The sequence below is a fragment of the Apis florea genome, unplaced genomic scaffold (genome assembly GCF_048593485.1).
Source record: "Apis florea isolate Af1SG1 unplaced genomic scaffold, ASM4859348v1 contig_2350_pilon, whole genome shotgun sequence".
Classification (NCBI taxonomy): Eukaryota; Metazoa; Arthropoda; class Insecta; order Hymenoptera; family Apidae; genus Apis; species Apis florea.
Genome location: NW_028256565.1, coordinates 5,337,797 through 5,357,030, shown reverse-complemented (window position 1 = coordinate 5,357,030; position 19,234 = coordinate 5,337,797). Strand labels below are relative to the sequence as shown.

General features: G+C 41.7%; 1 protein-coding gene across 6 annotated transcripts in view; it reads left to right on the top strand.

The window, feature by feature from the left end:
* Positions 1–313: 313 nt before the first annotated feature.
* Calx (sodium/calcium exchanger 3) overlaps positions 314–19,234 on the top strand; it is an 84,318-nt gene continuing 65,397 nt past the window's right edge. For 4 of the 6 annotated variants that reach the window (XM_086904773.1, XM_086904772.1, XM_086904769.1 and 1 more), the window contains exons 1-2: positions 316–1,800; positions 5,153–5,425. In XM_086904773.1, coding sequence (XP_086760899.1) covers positions 461–1,800; positions 5,153–5,425 — 1,613 coding nt within the window. In that variant the 5' untranslated portion in view covers positions 316–460. Of the gene's footprint in view, positions 1,801–5,152; positions 5,426–19,234 lie in introns of all 6 variants that reach the window. The other 2 variants (XM_086904774.1, XM_086904770.1) reach the window with 2 other exon arrangements.

Below are 19,234 nucleotides of genomic sequence, written 5' to 3'. Positions count from 1 at the left end.
CGGAAACGGAGGAAGAGGGTGAAAAGTGCGTGTCGTGGAGAAGGAGAGAGATAAAAGTGTAGAAATCGTGAAGGAAGGAACTGTTGAAAATATTGTTATCTATGGGAAAGAAACGGTGGTGAGAAGACTGGACGAAGGAAGGAAGACGCGGGTTGTTCGTACGTTCGTCGTATGTTTCGAAAACGGTTTAAAAAAAGAAAAAAGTCATCGAGGATAAAAGGAAGATCGGATAATTTGATCGAACGCGATTCGATCCTGTTAGGGAATCGAAAATTGTAGGTTTTCGTCAAGATTCGATTTCCCTTTAGAATCTTGTCTCTCATCCTCCTTTGGAAGGTATAATATAGAATCGTCGGAGCCGTTATTATATCGCGGACAATTCGAGAATCTTCGAATCGAGGCGAGAAGGTGAAAACGATTACGACGTTACGCGCGCGCGAGAGAAAATCGGGGAGGAAAGATGCCGGGAAATTATTCGACCCGTTGCGAGCCAGGCCTGGTGGTACCGATATGGAGGCCGCAGGAGAATCTCAATTTGTCCGACATAATCTTCCGCGGCTTCGTCTATTTCTCCCTGTTGTTGTACCTGTTCATCGGCGTGTCGATTATCAGCGATCGTTTCATGGCTGCGATCGAGGTGATCACCTCGAAGGAGAAGGAATTGGTTGTTCGCCGGCAGGGTAAAGAGCCTCAGATCGTGGTGGTGCGAGTATGGAACGAGACTGTGGCCAACTTAACGTTAATGGCTTTGGGGAGTAGCGCGCCCGAGATCCTTTTGTCGATCATCGAGATCTGGGCGAAGAACTTCGAGGCGGGTGAATTAGGGCCAGGGACGATCGTTGGCTCGGCCGCGTACAATCTCTTCGTCATCATCTCGCTGTGCGTGTTCGTGATACCGAACGGCGAAACGAGGAAGATCAAACATTTGAGAGTTTTCTTCGTCACCGCCACGTGGAGCATATTCGCCTACGTTTGGCTCTACTTGATCCTGGCTGTCTCGAGCCCCGGCGTGCTCGAAGTTTGGGAGGGAATACTCACCTTCTCCTTCTTCCCGGCCACCGTGCTCACGGCCTACGTGGCCGATCGCCGCCTGCTCATCTACAAGTATCTGCACAAGGGTTACAGAATGAACAAGAGGGGTGTGATCGTGCAGGCCGAGGCGGGCGACTCGGATGGCGGGGTGGAGCTTGAGATCAAGCCGCAGCAGGACAGTTTTCACAACATGATGGACGCCGACACGCCCGAGGCGAAGGAGTTCGAGCAGACGAGGAGAGACTACATCAACACTTTGAGAGAGTTGAGGAAGAAATATCCTACTTTGCCGTTGGAACAATTGGAAGTGATGGCGCACGAGGAGGTGCTCGGCAAGGGGCCGAAGAGCAGAGCGTTTTACAGGGTGCAGGCTACGAGGAAGATGGTCGGTGCTGGGAATCTGAGCAAGAAGATCAGCGAAAGGGCCCAGAGCGACTTGAGCGAGGTGAAGGCCGAGCTGCAGAAGCAAGAAGCCGAGAGCATCGAGATCGAGAACGTGAACGCGATGAGAATCTTCTTCGAGCCTGGCCACTACACCGTGATGGAGAACGTGGGCAGTTTCGAAGTGGGAGTGACCAGAGCCGGTGGTGATCTGAGCAAACCGTGCACCGTCGACTATTGCACCGAGGATGGCTCCGCCGAGGCTGGCTCCGATTACATTAGCGCCAAGGGCACCCTCACCTTCGATTCGGGCGAGACCAAGAAGACCATCAAGCTCTCTGTCATCGATGACGAGCTGTTCGAAGAGGACGAGCATTTCTACGTTAGGTGAGACTTTGATCGCGAATTAATCATCGAGCTCTCTCCCCGCGCCGCTTTCCCTCCTCATTTCGCGAGAAAAAACGCAATCGTTTCGAAATCGCTCGGTTCTCTCGTTTTAAATGGAAATCGCGTAAAAAAGTTTACAATCGAATATCATCATGTGTTTGGCAAACGTTAACATCTTGTCGGCAATAATAGTTTCGAGTTTCGTGAACTTGGCACGCGCGATCTTTCTATTCGCTCGGGCGTTCGCTCGATGGCAAATAGCCTACTGGCCTCACTCCATCTGCAAAATATTCCTCGAACATTCTCTAAAAATCTGTCATTTGTTTGTTCGTTCGTTCGACGACCGATTTTCATTAATTCCGTTGATTCCATCCACAACATTAACCGATTAATCCACGAAATCGAATAAAAATCGATCTTTGAACTCTCGTTTCGTTCGACGATGATAATTCTGGCGCGTTAGAAAAAAAAAAAAAGGAAAGGATAATTCCGGAAAAAGATATTCAAGGGAAAGGATCAAGGACGCATGGGGGATCGGATTGCAGAGTTGCACGTTGCACCCCCCTAGTTTTATTGCCACGGTCAATAACGGCGCGGAAACTCGAACGAGCGCCTCTCTGGCGCACGTTAGTCATCTATTAAAGCCAGAGACGAATCAACGATTCGAAATTGCACCAAGCTTTCGAGAGACAATTTTTTTTTCGCCCTCTCTCTCTCTCTCTCTCTCTCGACTGAACTGAATGGAAAGCTCTGATTCTAATGGAGTTAATTCCGATAATAACGTCCGATCTCTAATACTTTTATGGATAATAACGAATCAAACTTTGTACTTTTCAATGCTTGTATCATTGAAATTGCTCCCTCTCTTTCAACGACGTAATATTAAGTGGAAATTTCAAAGATAATACGTCGGTCGGGGGTCGAAACATGTGTTGGCGAAAGGGTGAAACCGTTTCGTTGGTCGATGTAATACAACGGCGAATTGTCTTGAACCACGCTGAATGCGTTCGTTCCGGAGATGGGAACGGGGAATCAAAGGAAAGGAACAATGGGTAACCGGCGGTATTTCTGTCAAATACGTTGGACCTTGAAAAATCGTTGTGGCGGGGAAAAACGAGCCGGAGAATTATTACGAAATGTTTCATTGTTTCGCGATATATTGAATGCGACATCTTGGAAAATCGTTTCCTTTTTTCCTCCCTAGACGAAACTAGGTCGAGGTCGAGGAACAATATCCAACCGACATATAGATAAATAAAAAAAGGAAATCGTGGTTGATCGTGGTGCATTGTTCCAAAGATAATCGAGGAATAACGAGCGTTCAAATTGATCGAACATCTGAGTTTCCTCTTACGAGAGGATTAGAGGAATGAATCAATCAATGAAAGGACGTCGTATAATAAATTTGCACGATACAATAAATATCGAGAAATACTTTTTTTGTTATCCAGCATTATCCACGCATTTATGTAGAAATTGGAAGCATTTGAATTTGTTGTTGCTCCTCTAAAATCACGTTATATTCGTTTTTTTTTTCAACGAACGAAGATCCATCCTTGATTTTCAATATTACGTATTTACGAATCGATGACAACAAAATATTCATTGCACACAAGGTGCATTTCTCTCCGTACTTTTTTCATCGAATCGTGACTAGACTCGATTAGCATTCGCGAATGAGCAACAGCCGAGTTCTCCTTTGAAAAGCAGGAAGCGGATTCGAGACGCCAATTCGAGGGCGTCTGGTGGCCGCCGACTAGCTGGCCACGATAACAAATTGATAACGATTGACAAATCGTCGGGGAGTGCATCTTTCAATTAAGTTCGGGCCGGATGGCGCGCGCAATTTCATTATCGTTTAAATTAGAGCGTATACAAAGGGGTATAAGTTACTTGCTTCGCTCGAGACTGATGCGTGTCTATTACCATCGTTTTATCGTCCCAATATATCCGACAATATCGAATTAACTCGAAAAATCACTCCAAGAGTTATTTTAATTGCAATGATCGCGTTCGTACGAAGGATGATTCCTTACCTGTTCGACATCTTTCTCGTGTATCTCGAATCCATCCTATCGTTCACGAGATTATAATATCGTAATTCACGTTTTTTGCATATCGGCTCGAGACATCGTATCCAACACGATTGATTATTTCATTTTCTGAAAATCTTGCAAAAGTTTGAAAAAGTTCTTTGAATTTTATCGGTGATGACATCTCTCTCGTTTTAAGATCTGAGAAATGGAGATCGCGCTTAAGTTTCTTTCTCTCTCGAACTTTTTAATCGACCAGTTTTTGATTATCCATTAATTTTTCCAAAATCTCGTGAATTCTTTCTTACTGAAAATAAGTGTTTCGTGAAATTATATTCTCACCGAATTTCGAAAAGCGAAATATTCAACGTTTCGTTCCGTTGTTAAAGTATCTCCAAGAATTGAAATTATCTTCCAAGAAGATATTTTCCCCCCAATTTTCAAGAAATCTTACGAACTAATCTTTCCAAGACTAGTTTCCTTTTTAACCACGCAACATAATCTGTCGATCTCGCGAGTTTTCTGCGAGTCACGGCATAAATTTCTTCTCTTATCGTCTTTCCCGGTCTTTCGAACAAGATGGAAAGGTTTCGATAACGAGGAGAACAATTTCGCGTTTTTCTTTCGATCGTTAGAACGAAGGTCGAGGAGGGAATGATTAAAAAAGAGAGAAAAGTCAAATTTTTTTCATTTCGAATTTCAATCGAATTCCCGATGCGAAGAAACACATCGAAAGCTGAAGCAAGCGCAGTCAAGTTACTCAAGTTACTTTCAATTATGCTTATCTGACCGACTTAATCCAAACTTTACACTGGGAAGGAAAGCAATTAGGTTAGATGGGCCGGTTTGATCGGCGGAAGTATTCCATTGCGTTGCGGCTATGACACAGAGTGCATGCTAGCATCGCTATGACGCGGAGAAACATTTTCTCTTAAATTCGCTATCGTCGGTCAATCGATCTTTATTCTCGATAGATTGCGAATTTTTATTGTAAAATGTGTATAAATCCTAAATTATATTCCTATATACCTTGCGTCGCAGGAATGGTGTAAAGTGACGAACCTTAAAGTGACTTATTTTTTTATACAAAATACGTGAAAACGTACTTCGTTTCATTAAATCCATTGAAAAGGCCTTTCGTTCGAAACCCAATCGTATGACCGATCCAAGAAAAGAAATAAGACTGATAAATATGTAAATTGTTTAATGTCTTAATTTAATTCTAAAACGCAAGAATATTCATCGTAAGAAATATCATTTTACACGGTATCGTAGTAAAGTAACGATTAAATTAATAACACGGATACAATTTATTGCAGATTAAGCAACGCGTCCCAGCCAGCCATGCTAGTTTCACCTAGTTTAGCGACCGTGATGATTCTCGACGACGATCACAGCGGCGTGTTCGGGTTCCCCGAAAGGGATATGGAGCTTGTGGAAAGCGTTGGCCAGTATCCTTTGCGAGTGATGAGATACAGCGGGGCAAGGGGACGCGTGGTCGTCCCTTATCGCACCATCGAGGGTACAGCTAAGCCTGGAAAGCAATACATGCATACCGAGAGTTCTCTCACCTTCGAGGACAATCAGACCGAGTAAGTGCAATTAATATAAGAATTTATTAAACTTTCCTCGAGTTATATGTATATATTTAATCTCTATTCGCAAGACGAAAATTTGTCAAAGCAGAGGAGATCAAAGTGAAACCCTTACGGTTTATATTTATAGATAATTAATGCATCACGCATCTGGCTCGAGGATAGAGAACGTGACTCGAAGTTTAGGGGATGAATTTCGAATTTCCCCCCTCGTGGACACGAGGGAGATTTATCGGCGACCTTAATTGGTTTCTCACGATAGCGGCGTAGCCCTCTAAAGAGCTTTGGATTAGGTAATTCGGGTAGGATAGGCCATTGCCAGTTATTAACCTGCGTTTTTACGATGGAATGGCATTCCATTTTTGGAACGATGAACGCGTAGAAAGATAGGGAAAAGATAGGGAAATTTATTCTTTTGGCCTTAATCGAATTTTCTACACTCTCGGTCGGAGGGGTGGCATTGTTCGATGTAACCATTTCATATTACGCGTTTCCAACTTAAAATTATTCCACGCTTATTCATCTTCGAGCGTCGCTTGTTATTTGTCCCGTATCTGAAACTCGGAAAATTTGTCACGTTTGAGCTTTCGTGTGGTGTTTCAAAACCGTGATGCTTCGGGATAAACACGAATAAAAGTTGACGAGAACGTGGTAACGTCGAGCGTGCTGACTAAACTTGAAAGTTCAGTTTTGTAGAAACTTGTGGAAGAGTTATTAGAAGAACGAGCAGAGAACGGTTCGTGTATATTATACATGTATGCTTTCTTCCATCGCGTTACTTTTTTACGCATCGGTGAATTGAATACTCGTAAGAATAATCGAGGAAGGAAACAACGATTCAAAAGGATGATCGATAATCGTGCACGGAAGGCAACAATAAGCCTATAGAATCGAGTAACGCTCGAATATTATGCATCGAGTCGCGGATTAATGGAATTTAAAGCTGGTTGGCCGGCTCGATCGAATAAATTAAACCGAAGCTCGACGGGTTGAGGTATTTAAGCGCGGGGCGGCGATGTATAATATCAAGGAGCGGCTGTGTTTCGTTCGAATCGATTGTTATCGTATTCTGGTTCGACGATTATCAATCGTTCAACGAATAATTGGAGCGTGGAAGGGCGCTCGAAGGGCAACGAGGCCTCGTTATTGCATTTTAAAAAGGGCACCGATTCACCACACGCGAGCCTCGCATTCGAATAATTGTAAGGAAATTCCCGTGGGGAAATATATTGCGAATTATTCGATTTGTTTTTGTCGATTATAACTGCGGTGTTAACTGGAACGAATGAAAAATATCGGTTATAACGAGGTATATCTTGGTCGTCGAGACATTTTCCTTAATCCTTTCGAAACAAATTTTTTTCTTTTTTCTTTTTTTTTTTCTATGCGATATCATAACAGCGATATCAAAAGAAAATGTAGGTTAAATCTGATTTTCAGAGTAGAATATGCGATCTCGTTTCTAATGAGATTCTACGTTCCAATAGCCTATTTCCAGTAATCCCCGAGAAAAATCCCCCCCCAATTCTTGGAAAGTTTTTTCTAAATTCGCAAGAGCAGTTTGCAAAAACTTTCTAAATTTATTTCGAATGGAACAACTACAACTTTCGAGAATAACAGTTTCGAAAAGCTCGATTCGCAAAGTTCTCTTGCGGAAGGATTTTCGAGGGGAAGATATTTTACAAGCGAGTTCATTTCTTCGACTCAACGTCACTTTCGTCGATCAATTATCGATGAAATATTTTCTTGTAAGCATCGATCGATTCGAGCCTGACTTATGACGTCCCCATTCTACTTGTAATTCCGACTCTAAAAACGTTTCCCCCAAAACTTCCAATGCTTCCTAAATTTACTTCGACGATTCAGAATTACTCGCAGAAACAATAGATCGAGAAAAATGCTCAACTCTGGCGCGACAATTTTCTCGAGAAATTTCTGAATTCGACTTCGTTGTTCGGTGTTTCGTCGATCGGCTTAACGAACGCCGCCCTTCGAGGAGGGAAAAATTAGAGAGGGAAAACACGAAGAAATTGAGGCCAGTAGGCAACGATAATAAGGGATCGGTTTTAGCTGAATCGTGGTCACGCGCGACCCCATCTCACTTTTTACGACCCCATTAATTCTCTTGCGAGCGTTCTTTCGATCGCTGCTCTCCTTTCCGCCACCTCTTTCCACGCGAAGATTCGAGAGTCACGATAGAGGCCGCCCACCAAGTGGCCGCCCCGTCTATGGGCGAATTACTTTTCAAGCCAACAACTACACCCGGCGTTACTTATCTTGCCGGAAGAAGGTGGCTTTTCTACTTCTCACAGAAACGAATCGTTTCCGGATTGTGTGACGTAGCGCGAAGTCACACGAATTGGCCTTTTAGCTTCGTAGAATTTTTCGTTAGATTTTTTATCGATTAAAAATTATCCATTGATGGATTTTTTTCAATCTAACCTTTGACTTAAAAAAGTTGGTGAATTTTTCGCAACTCGTTAGCCATACTGAACATTATTTAATTCGATAATGCTCGTAAAGGAGATTCCATCGATACATCTCGTTCAAACAAGATCGAGTCGTTGAACATTCGAAGAGATTTAAATTTGATTTTAATTTTTGTCGAGCGAAATATTGGACTGTGTCCAAGAGGAGCTTCTTTCGATAGTAATGATGACTCTCGTATATCTGACAGTGAAAGGAAACTTTCGAGGATAATTCGAAACATCACAATCCTGTTTTCAACACCGAATTCAGGAACACGATGTAACAAGTGTAAACACTTAAATCTTTCGTTAAAAATTATTTGAGTTGTAATTCAAAATATCACAACTTTTTGAATTACAATTGAACGTCGATAGGAATCTTCCCGCGTGTTCTTTAAAACAGAGATACAAGTTTTTCCTTTTAACAAGAGTTTGGGCCGATCCTCGACGATCGTGATCTCGATGCACAATACGAAGTCTGCATCGAAAGAACAGGAAGAACGAGGAAGCGGTATTTACAAAATATCCGGAGAGAATTTCCAGAATAAAAAGGGGAAGAGGAAGTGGAAGAGCCGCGAATGACTGCGAAGATTCGTTTTATTTTCGTGCGTTTTCTCGAGCTTTCGCTCGCAGTTTTTCGAGGGTGGCGCGATGAAACACGAAACTCGTCATCGCCCGTCGCCGCGAGATAAAATTTTCCGTTCGGGACAAATGACTTTCGTTTCTTCCTCGAAGACGCAGTGGAAAGTCTCACTGAAAGAAGCAGAACAGTGGAGGGTTTCTTATTCTCGATATCGTGTTTCCCTTTTTCCCTAACTTGTCGCTCTCTCGAGATTGGTTGTTTGGGTTTTGCGTTGATAGAAAAGTTTCTTCTTTGTGAGAAGTGGTAGAGTTACTCGGTTAGCGATTATATTCGTCTCGAAATAATAATTCACACGAAACATATTAGCAGAGAAGGATTTATAACGAAAATTGGATCGTGAATTTCGGAAAAATTTTTGTAAGAATCTTTCGAGACGGGAGGAAAACGATCCTCGAACGAAGAATCGAATTTTTGCGAAAATTCTTTCAAATCGAATCGATTCTGGTGGATCGAAAGGAAACACGACGATGATAATTATTCCATACGTCGACGTTTTTAGAGTATTTTACAGAGTGGTGGATAGACGACGATAATATTGATAATACAAGAAAGGAAGGGAACATGGAGAACCATTGAACAAATAAAAAAAAAAGCGCGAGCCTGTAAGCGGACTAATAGAGGGGCGGGAAGCCCGTAAAATGCGGCATGTTACACCCCTGCTCGCCCTTCGTTCCCCTGGCAAGCCTGTTAACTTCTCAAGTGCTAAACACCCTCGTATCTCGGCTGCTTCCAATCTTTTTCCACGTAAAAACATACTCCTTGTTTGCCTTGTATCTGAAAAATCGAGTCGATTTTTTCCTCGAGACGGAGAGGAAGAAAATTTCTATATTTTTCTTTCCCTTTTCCTTTCTTCCTCCCCGAAGGGAATTATCCTCGACTCGTACACAAACACAATACGTAATTTCTAGAAAATTAAAAAATGAAACGGTACGTTGTATCCAACGTGAACGCGTTTCATGGTCACGTACGCTCCCTCGAATCGAGTTTACGACCCCACCGATGTTATATTATCCCGATGAAAGCACGAGCCTTTAAAAGCACTATATCTATATCTTTCATTGGGGATCTGTCGATAAGTTTGCATCTTTCAAACTGATAGATCCAGTCGGTTCCTCGATAATAATACTCGAAGAATTCGAATCGACGTTAATTATAACTCTTTCTTCTTCGATACACATCGATATCCTCGAATATACCGGTTATATTTCCGCAAAATTTCAAACCGTCCACGAGAGACGATATTTAGATCGATGAAAGCGAATCGAAAAAGAGGATGAATTTCTCTCGGTCTCTCCATCTCCATTTTTTCGCGCGATTTTTCGAACCGAGCTCTTGCTCGCTATCGCGTTACACGAGGCCATGCCTCGTAACTTTGATCCATTTAACGGCCATTCGATTTTTATCCGTCGAGGGCAGAAGGAGAATAGACGGGGGAAAAACGCAATTACTCGACCGTTCAAATATTTACCGAACGAAACCGGCGTTAAGGATTCCGCGTCAAATTGAACGTGCGGTCGATTTCGGCAAGGATTGGCTCCAGGTGCTACAGTTGGTGGTGGTTCGTGGAACAGCTTTGTTGTTCCAGATGCGATAAATCAACGTCTCAGGACCAATTCCAATTTTCCTCCACGCGACGTCCCCGATGGATTCGACGACTTTCTGGAATTTGCAATTATCCGGGAACGCGAGCGTGATATGAATTACCGTTGGATGAATAGGAATCGATGAAAGATCGCGTAAATTGTATGTACACATAAGCGGAGTAATTGTCTTTTTTTAATCGAATAGCTTCTCTTCCTCTTCTTCCATTGTAGTGTAATTACATAATATATAATTGAAGAATATAATTATTTTACAAACTTTGATAAGGATGAATGGATAAGATATTAGTGGAGATATACAATTGTGATTATTAAGAATATGCATAGAAAGAGGAAGAGGTAACGATCACGACGAATATTCTTGGATGAGAAAAGAGTGTTGTTTCTTGCGGAAAGGATCGTCAGTTGTTGCATCGAGGAAAAAAAGTTTTATCCCGTTGGATAAAAAGGAAAAAAAAAAAAAAAAATACACCAATGAACCGTAGAACGCGTGAGAATTAAAAGTACAGAATAAAACATAGACTGATTTTGTCTCGTGGTTTAAAAGAGATTGTATAATATTATGTACAGAAAGAAAAAACAAATACATCGCATAATACAAAGAGACGAAATAGCGCATACGAATGAATAATATATTAAAAAACTTGTATGAGATACAAGACGACAACCACAACAACAACAACAACAACAATAAATAACAGTTAAACGATTAAAAGAAAGGGGGAAAAAAAATTCTAAAACAAATTAATGAATTAAATTTGCCAATATTTTTTTTTTCCGTCAAGAAATTATTATTTGCTTACGTACTATTAATTTTTAACGAAACTTTTTTTTATTATATTTATAAAATTAAAACCACGTAAAGGTGTTATTAAATGTGAATTGTAATATCTCCTAATCAATCGTGACATGTATGCAACGATATGCAAATGCTTTTCGTAGCCGTTGTATAATCACCGTGCGCCTTCATAACTGGTCTCATTATTTCATAGTTATTATCTAAATGATCCCACAATAATTTAAATTACCTAATTCCCCGCTATTACTGAATTATTAGACACGTATCCGACACGCGTATCGTTTCGCAATGATAAATTTGCAATGCAATGTCAATCGAAAGCGACTCGATCGAGAAAGAGATTGAAAAAAATCGATGAAAAGAGAGGAGGATCCATTTCTTCGTTGTTCAACTCGCGATCAACGTCAAATTCGTTCGCGCGTCGAAACGAGTCAACGAAACGGTTCGACGTGGCGAAAATTGCGAGACCGATGTTTCACGATACGAAGCGTGAAACGGGCGAGAAGGCAGGAGGAAGGAAGCTTCTTGGACGACGTCGACGCTCGTTAAGAGGCTTTGGAATCGGCGAACTTCGGTCGACGTTTCCGTCGATCGGGAGGAAAACTCGGCCAAAAACTCGAAGGTCCCGAAGTCGAGAGTCGGAAGTTGAGAAATTCCATTGAATGGAAGCAACTTTTCCGTGGCGAGAACTCTGTCTCGCTCTGTCTTTCATCGATTTTAAACTTATCTCTCCTTCTCTCCGCGCGGATAATTCGCCATGCGACGCGAATTTAGAAAAATTCGATTCGAGTCGACCGATTATTTTTCCATTTTTAAATTCGATTCCTCGATGGAAATATTCACGTCAACCGTGAAAGCGTTCCATCTTCTACTTTTACGTGTTTGTTACAGGAATCTGATCGAGCAATATTGATCGTTAATAACGATGCAAAGATAGAACATTGGAGGGTTAAGAAAAGTGTGTCAATTCGATCGTCCCGAGAGTGCGTATATAAATGGTTATAGCATTAAAATGGAAACTATTAATACAACAATCAAGAAATTTTTTACCGCTGATCCTTTCAAATAGAAAGCGAAGATTCTAACTGCAACTCATTTTACCAAATTAAAAGACATTGATTCAACTCAACTCGCGTCTTTAAAAACTTTTAACAATAATCATGTAACTCCGAACATCTGATCCTGAAATCCTCGAATCTCTGACAACCAATCTTTTTCTATAATTAACTCAAAAAGTGGAAATTTCCAATCGACAACACACAATATTGCTCGACTAGATTCCTATAACAAAACGTAAAAGTGGAATATTTTCACGATTGACGAAGATTTTCATCGAGAAATCGAATTTAAAAGTGGAGTCGCGTAGAAGAAAACCGTGGTCTTCTAGGGTTACATAAATTTCCTAGTATCGGAAGATCGAGTGAATCATCATCCATCACAAATCGTATTTCTCGCAGATAGTTCACCACTGTTCGACCGACCTCGTGACACGGAACGACATTCTTCGCGCGCTCGAATACCAAGTGCGTGGTTGAAAAAGGGGAGGTTGTGGATCATACACGCGGCTCTGTTAAGATTGATCGATGAACACACACATACCGGATATTCCACGCCCACGATTCTCACACGCTGCGTGTACAGGATGCGTATCTCTCTCCTCTCCCTTCCCCACCCTCCTCCATGATCACACGTCCCAAATTTACGAGCGACCCGACCATAATTTTCCACGGTTTTGCGGAATGACTTCGATCGTTTGGGAACAAGTCCTCGGTCTCTCGTTGCTGCAAATCATGATTTTCGATCGGAAATTTTAAAGGGTGTTCCAAGGGAGAAAGATCGACGGGTTACCTTCTTTATTTATTTATTTATTTTTTTTTTCACTCATTGATATTCGCGCTTGAGATGCGCGTTGATCGAAGAAGATGGATTTCTTTAATCGAAGACAAATATTTCATGCCTGGCCAAACATCCTTTTCGATCCACTTTCACGTTAGATCAGCCTGATGTACGAGGCACGAACAAAAAGCTGGGGCAATGTTTTGCAACGGTTTTAGTATTCCTTGGTAAACTTTGAGAATTTGGAAAACTTTGAAATATTCTCCTATTTCTTGAAAAAAAAAAAAAAATGAAAATTCACTTTTAAATTACTCGAGTCGAACTTCATAAGTTTCTAAATATTACGTTTTTCATTAGTTTAACGCGTTACTAATTTTCGTACTTTTCAAGGATTGAAGTTCTATTCCGATTGGATTTTTTCACGGTCGAACGAGGAAGATTGAGCCACTTCAAGGAAACGTACAATATATTTTATATATATTATCAGTGTTTTCCAATCGAACGGGAAACACGGGAAAGTATATTTTTCGAAAGTATTACATAACCATCTTGGGCCGAGTTTTAAAGCCGAAAGGTTTCGTAAAAGGGGCAAGAAGCGAGGAAGAGAAATGAAAGCGAACGACCCACCTTTAAAACGTCAGCGTGAATGCTGACTTAAGCGGCTTGCGAGAGAGGATGGCCTGCGGATGGAAATATGAAATAACTATGACCAAGCTCGCGGTGTGCTCGCAGAATGAACGTAATATCGCCGCCGGGATCCTGATGGGATTATCTTCTCCAGGCCCACGCGTATTTTTATTAGAGATGTTGAATAATGATCGAGAGGATGGAAGGGGATCGGCTAAAATTTGCTCCTCCCTTCCTTTCTTTCCCCACCTGTGATATCGTGAAAATTTTGAGCAATTGAATAATTCCGGGTAAACGCGTCGAAAAGGGGAGGAGATGAATGAGAAGCGTTGAACGAGCGAAAATTAATTTCAATCGCTCGTAAAAAATATTTTAGGATTTTGTTATGTGGCGATATGGGCGATAAACGTCGCGGCTGTTATTGAAATATCCTACAATATATGTATATATCTCGAAGGTAAATGGGTGCACGAATTGGCGCTCGTGACGGATGTAATTGCCGTGGCGTTAATTTTAATCGTTGGATTGCATGGATCAATTCCACGATACGAGGAAAAAAAAGTAAACGCGTTCTTCGATCGAGGAAGAAAAAATAAAAAACGAACGATACTGCCAAGATACTCTTAAGTAACAAGTCTTAGAACGATTTTTAATTTTTCCCTTTCGATTGTTTCCTTCTTCCCTCGATTTGCAATTTTTCTCGTAATATCGAAAACTCGAGTTGCGTTTCTTCTGTGGAGTGATACACACACACACACACACACGGTCGTATATACAAGCTATGCACTTTCGCAAGCATATCCGATTGCACGTGGAATTAGTCTCTTTGGGATATCAGTTGTCAGTCTGGTTGTTCCCGTCCAACGATCTAATTTTCCCGCGAAAATCGATATCGTACGAACGAGAGGGGGGGATGAGAGGAGTGCATGTTGTCGCCAAACCCTCTTCTCCAACCCCCGCGTATCCAGACACGGACGATTATTGCAAATTCTGCCGGATTTATCGCCCTCGATGCGCCCGAGTTCCACCTTTTCGAATCGCGGATTATCGTGGATATTTCATGGTAATCTCGCTATTTGCATAATCGAACTTTTCGAGAATCTCGATGTCCTCGCGGCCGAAATATAACACCAGGGGTCCGGAAACGGATTCGTTTGAGCGGAAGCTGTTCTCGGTGGAAGAATTTCGGACGGGTTCTCCAAGCGAAAAAACGAAGAAGGCGAAACGAATACGTTACATGACGCGTTCCGCGTAGGTGGCTGTCGCTTGTACGGATTGATAAATCCATACTGTGAAAAAGCGACAGTCCGGACGGACTTTTATGCACGGATGACAGGCGTTTCGATATTCAACGTCGACCACTTTCTCCTAGAATGCCGCGTTATCGTTGTCTCCCCTCCGATGTATATTCAAGCCATTTCGTATTTTTCACTCGCGAAAATGACGAGGATCATCGAATTCCTGACGTCACGGTTTTTAAACGCGGTTTCGAGAAGATATCGTCGCTCTTTTCGGAGCGAAGATTATTCCAAACTGCGGCAAAAATACTCTCGAGGGTTTCGCTATAAGAGCGGTTGTTCGTGACGGGAATTCCTTTAGAAATTTCAACTAAACTTGTCAGAAGCGAGTCGTCGTGTCATTACGAGTATATCGTTTATACGACGGGGATAAAAGCTACTCGAGGATCGAGCGGCAACGTTGCGCGTTTAAAAACAGACAAGGAAACGAGAGAAAGAAGATTTTCTATTGGAAAGTTGTGTTTTTCCATCGCGTATAAAAATATAACGACGCGAAAATCGTTTGTGGTGGGAATAGCGATAATGCACAAGTTGGCAATTGGAAATCGGACGGAGAAGAGGAGAGGTGGAGCGCAGAGTCGAGAGGAGAGAGGGATCGCGATATTACGTATTTACCTTTTCGTCGCGTCTCCGTAGGCGAAAGTGCTTTTATAAATGCCGTGACAACCCCTCGGAAGCACTTGATTGCCGGAGGGTGGGTTTGCACGCTTCAAAAGGGCGTGGTGTCGCTGTGATCGTTTATCCGTGATCCTGTTATGAATATAAAAGCTCGTTAATTGGATTCGGTCGTTTAATCGTAATTGTTGCGATTCGTTGACGAGCGCACGGCTAACGAACGATTTTAAAGAAGAGGACACGACACGTGTGCACTTCCTCTCCCCCCCCCCTCTAATTATATCAACATCCCCTTGCAATTATTTGAAAACGTATTAAAAAAAAAATCGCACATAACGAGATTAATCGCGTTTCAATTATATTTTGTCGATAATGTATCAAAGTAGCCAATAACGATAACAAAATAATCGTATTATTATGCCATTGCGGGCTTTTTATTAATTTTTTTCAGAAAGTAGTTCGATAATGATACTTTTTTTTTTTTTTTTTCTCCCAATCGAGCTTCGAACGAGCTTTATTAATTATTCAAAGGATTGAAAAAAATCGAATTATTCGATTCGATGTTATTATTATAATATACCAGATCCGGTTAGTAGAATTTGTTGACATATTCGTTTATTAATCAACGATTTAATCGCGTGTCGATCGTTCGTTCAAAGGCAAGTATGCATCCACACTTTCACGAGCGAGACATTCGATCATGGGTGAAAAGGAATCGCAATCGTGAGAAAGAAAGAAAGAAAGAAAGAAAGAAAGAAAGAAAGAAAGAAAGAGAGGAAAGCTCGAGGGAACGAGTTTGAAATATTTAGAAAATGTTCGAAGAGTTGGAGATCCTGGAGGGTTTTGACGCGAAGGTCTCTTCGGAATGGAAACACAGGGGGCGAGCGATTCGCTGGGTGTTGAATAATTTCGGGTGGAAACTTTGTCTTCCGTAATCCCGATCTTGGCTGGAAGTCACGTTTAAAATTTCAAAATTTCGCGGCGAGCTGATAGGCCAGACGGGAGGGGGAGGGAGGCGTGGAACCAGCTGCTACTTATGCACCGTTCTCAAAGCGGATAAATTACAATCGCCATTGTGAGGATTCTCTCTTTCCCCTTTCGTGTCGACTGTGGAAACTCGTTAATTTCTGAAAACCGAACTTGGCCGCGAAATTTCAACGAATTTCCTCGAATTATTCTCCGTGTTAATTAATCCCTCCTCTTTCCACGTCTTTTTCTCCAGAAAATGGAATATGGTTCATTGTTCGATCTCGATTGGACGGGATCGTCGTTAAAACTTTACGAATTCCCGTGACAAGGAAGGGATCTCCTCGTGTTAACTTTGAGCCTTTATTTCCTTCGTGGAGAACGTTTCTTCTTTTGCGTTGCTACGACATTTATATTATTATGCTTATCTTGGAGAGAACGTAACGAAAAATTCCATCTTAAATATTTTATATATATATATCCACTTTTCCAACAAATTCTTATATAAATTAGATGTTGAATCGAATAAAATGGGAAAAATTGATCGGTCAGAGAGATATTTTTCCTCGAGCAGAAGAGAAGAAGGGATTCTTTGCGAATGGAAAATTCGGCCGCCTAATTAAAGCATTCCGAACGATGCCACGGCATTAATCACACGAGGTATCAATTAACGGCGGCGAAGGGAGATAGAAATGACAATTACTTTTCATCCCGTGTGGACGTTTCGAAGTGCATCAGTGGCACGAGTTCGTTAGCGTCGTTTGACGTATGAAGCTTGATTAATTAGGTAGTCGCCGCACGATGGGCTTATTTAAACGGGAAATTAATTATCGCCCCCGCATACAGGGCAAGAGAAGAGCCCACGGATAAATACCAAATCCGCGACCAGACACCGTCCATTGTCCGACTAATCACCGAGCGTAAACGCAACAATGTACGTCCGCCCTAACCCCCATCGGATACATTAATCTTTGTCCGATTTAGAAAAGATCGACTAAATACGAATAAAGCTGTTGTTTGGCCGCAACGTTGTGTCCGCAAACTGTTGAAAACAACTATGAGAACTGTCTTTAAACGGCTCAATTTATGTATTTTCTTTCTTTTTTTTTTTTTTTTATAAAAATCTTTTTATAATTTGAAATGATAAATTTAAAAGTTTTACGTATTCGTATGATAACGTCGGAAGACGATCGAAATTACGGTTAGCCTGCAGATTCCGTTGTTACAGATTTAGTAAAGACTGGAATTTAGGTTGGCGAACTAAGCAAGTACCGTTTTACCACGCATTTGTCATCGTCATCAAGTTGCCAAGATCAACCCGATAATTGTCAGCGTGTTGAGTACGACGTTTGTGTCTCGGCCTTTAAATTCGCTTAAGCCACGCGTGTGTCGTGTAAATATACACGCTATGTAGGTCGTTTTTCGAAAATTACCGAGAGAATTAACCGTGGCACAAGCTTGTTCCATTCCTTCTTATTAACCACTTTAAAGCGGAGCGTTGGAATTTTATTTAAGCGAAATCACCGAATGAGAATGAGACGTGAGCGTGACGCGACATCTCGGTCGTTCCGTCAACGAGAGAGATCCGTCTTGAACGCTTATCGCAAGGCTTGTAGGCGATTTTTCGCATGATGAACCTCGAACCCTCTATCGGAGGTTGGAAAAAACGATGAAAACGATTTTCGACCGAATTCCTTCGAGTTCCTTCTCTTCGACGTCTCGAAGGAACTTTGACATCGAGATTTATCCGTTGCTCTTTTCATTACGCTTGCCCCCGCGAACGAGGGTGTTTTATCGCGCAAGTTCGATAAGAAAGCGAGTGCAACTCTGCGCGAGTGAGTTAGTAGACCGATCGATCCACACCTGCGTCCTATCGTTGAGCAAGGGTATCTCTATATATACATATATATCTATTCTCGTGGAACAAACAATTTAGCATAATGAAACAATTTTAATTGAAAGAAGGAAAAATGTCTTTTACGAAGAAGAATTTCTTTATCGAAATCGCGATTGTTCCTTTCTCCTGATATTTTTCCGTCAATTTTCATCAAATTCGTCTTAGAAAAATTTCCCCAAAGGAAGCACAACGTAAGAACAACTGGAGCTGGTGAAGATAGAAAGGCGAGGACAAGAGCAGAGGATCTTCCTTTCTTTTTTCTCGCGCGAAATCCAATTGAAACTACGATGTTGTGTTTGCAACGGAGAAAAGAAAGAAAGAAAGAAAGAAAAAAAGGAAAAAGGAGCGAGGTTACTTTCCTTTTCTTTTTTTTTCCGTGGGAAATACCGCGCGAGATACACAGGCACCGCGTGTTCATGCGCGAAACTACAGCCCCGCGATGTTACGGTCATATATTATGCATACCCGCGTATACATACACGGGATGCTCTAAAACCCCTGTATACCGGGCAACCAGTGTGACGGACAAACTGCAGTGCATATACGTGCCACAGGCGCCAGGGCTCGCAGCTGCGACAATGGACAAGGGTGGCTGGGAAGATGGTTTTTCACGTCTTGAAACGTCGTGATATGCGCGAAACTTGCGTCAAACTTGGTGATAAAAACTGCCGCGAGAAGAGTTTTCGTTATGAAAAATTATGGGGAGAAAAAATATCGCGTGAATTTGTTTGAAAAAAAATCTCGAGTTTCTCTCGTCGAGCTTTGCATCTCTGGATCTCTAGTTAACTTTTGCCACTAGAATTGCTGTATTCAATTAGAGAAGACAATTTTCTAGCTTTGCCAATAAAACGATTTAACAGAATGTTTGTTAATTTAAAAAATTTTTCTCGTTAAACGCGAGAAGAACTTTTTAAGTTGAGAAGATTTTGCAAGCTCGTGAAACAATAATATTATGAAATGGAATTGCGATTCGAAAGAGAATTAAGAAGCACGGATTCGTTTTTCACCGTACGAGATCTTCGTACGAGCAGAAATGAAATAACATTTCTCGGTTAA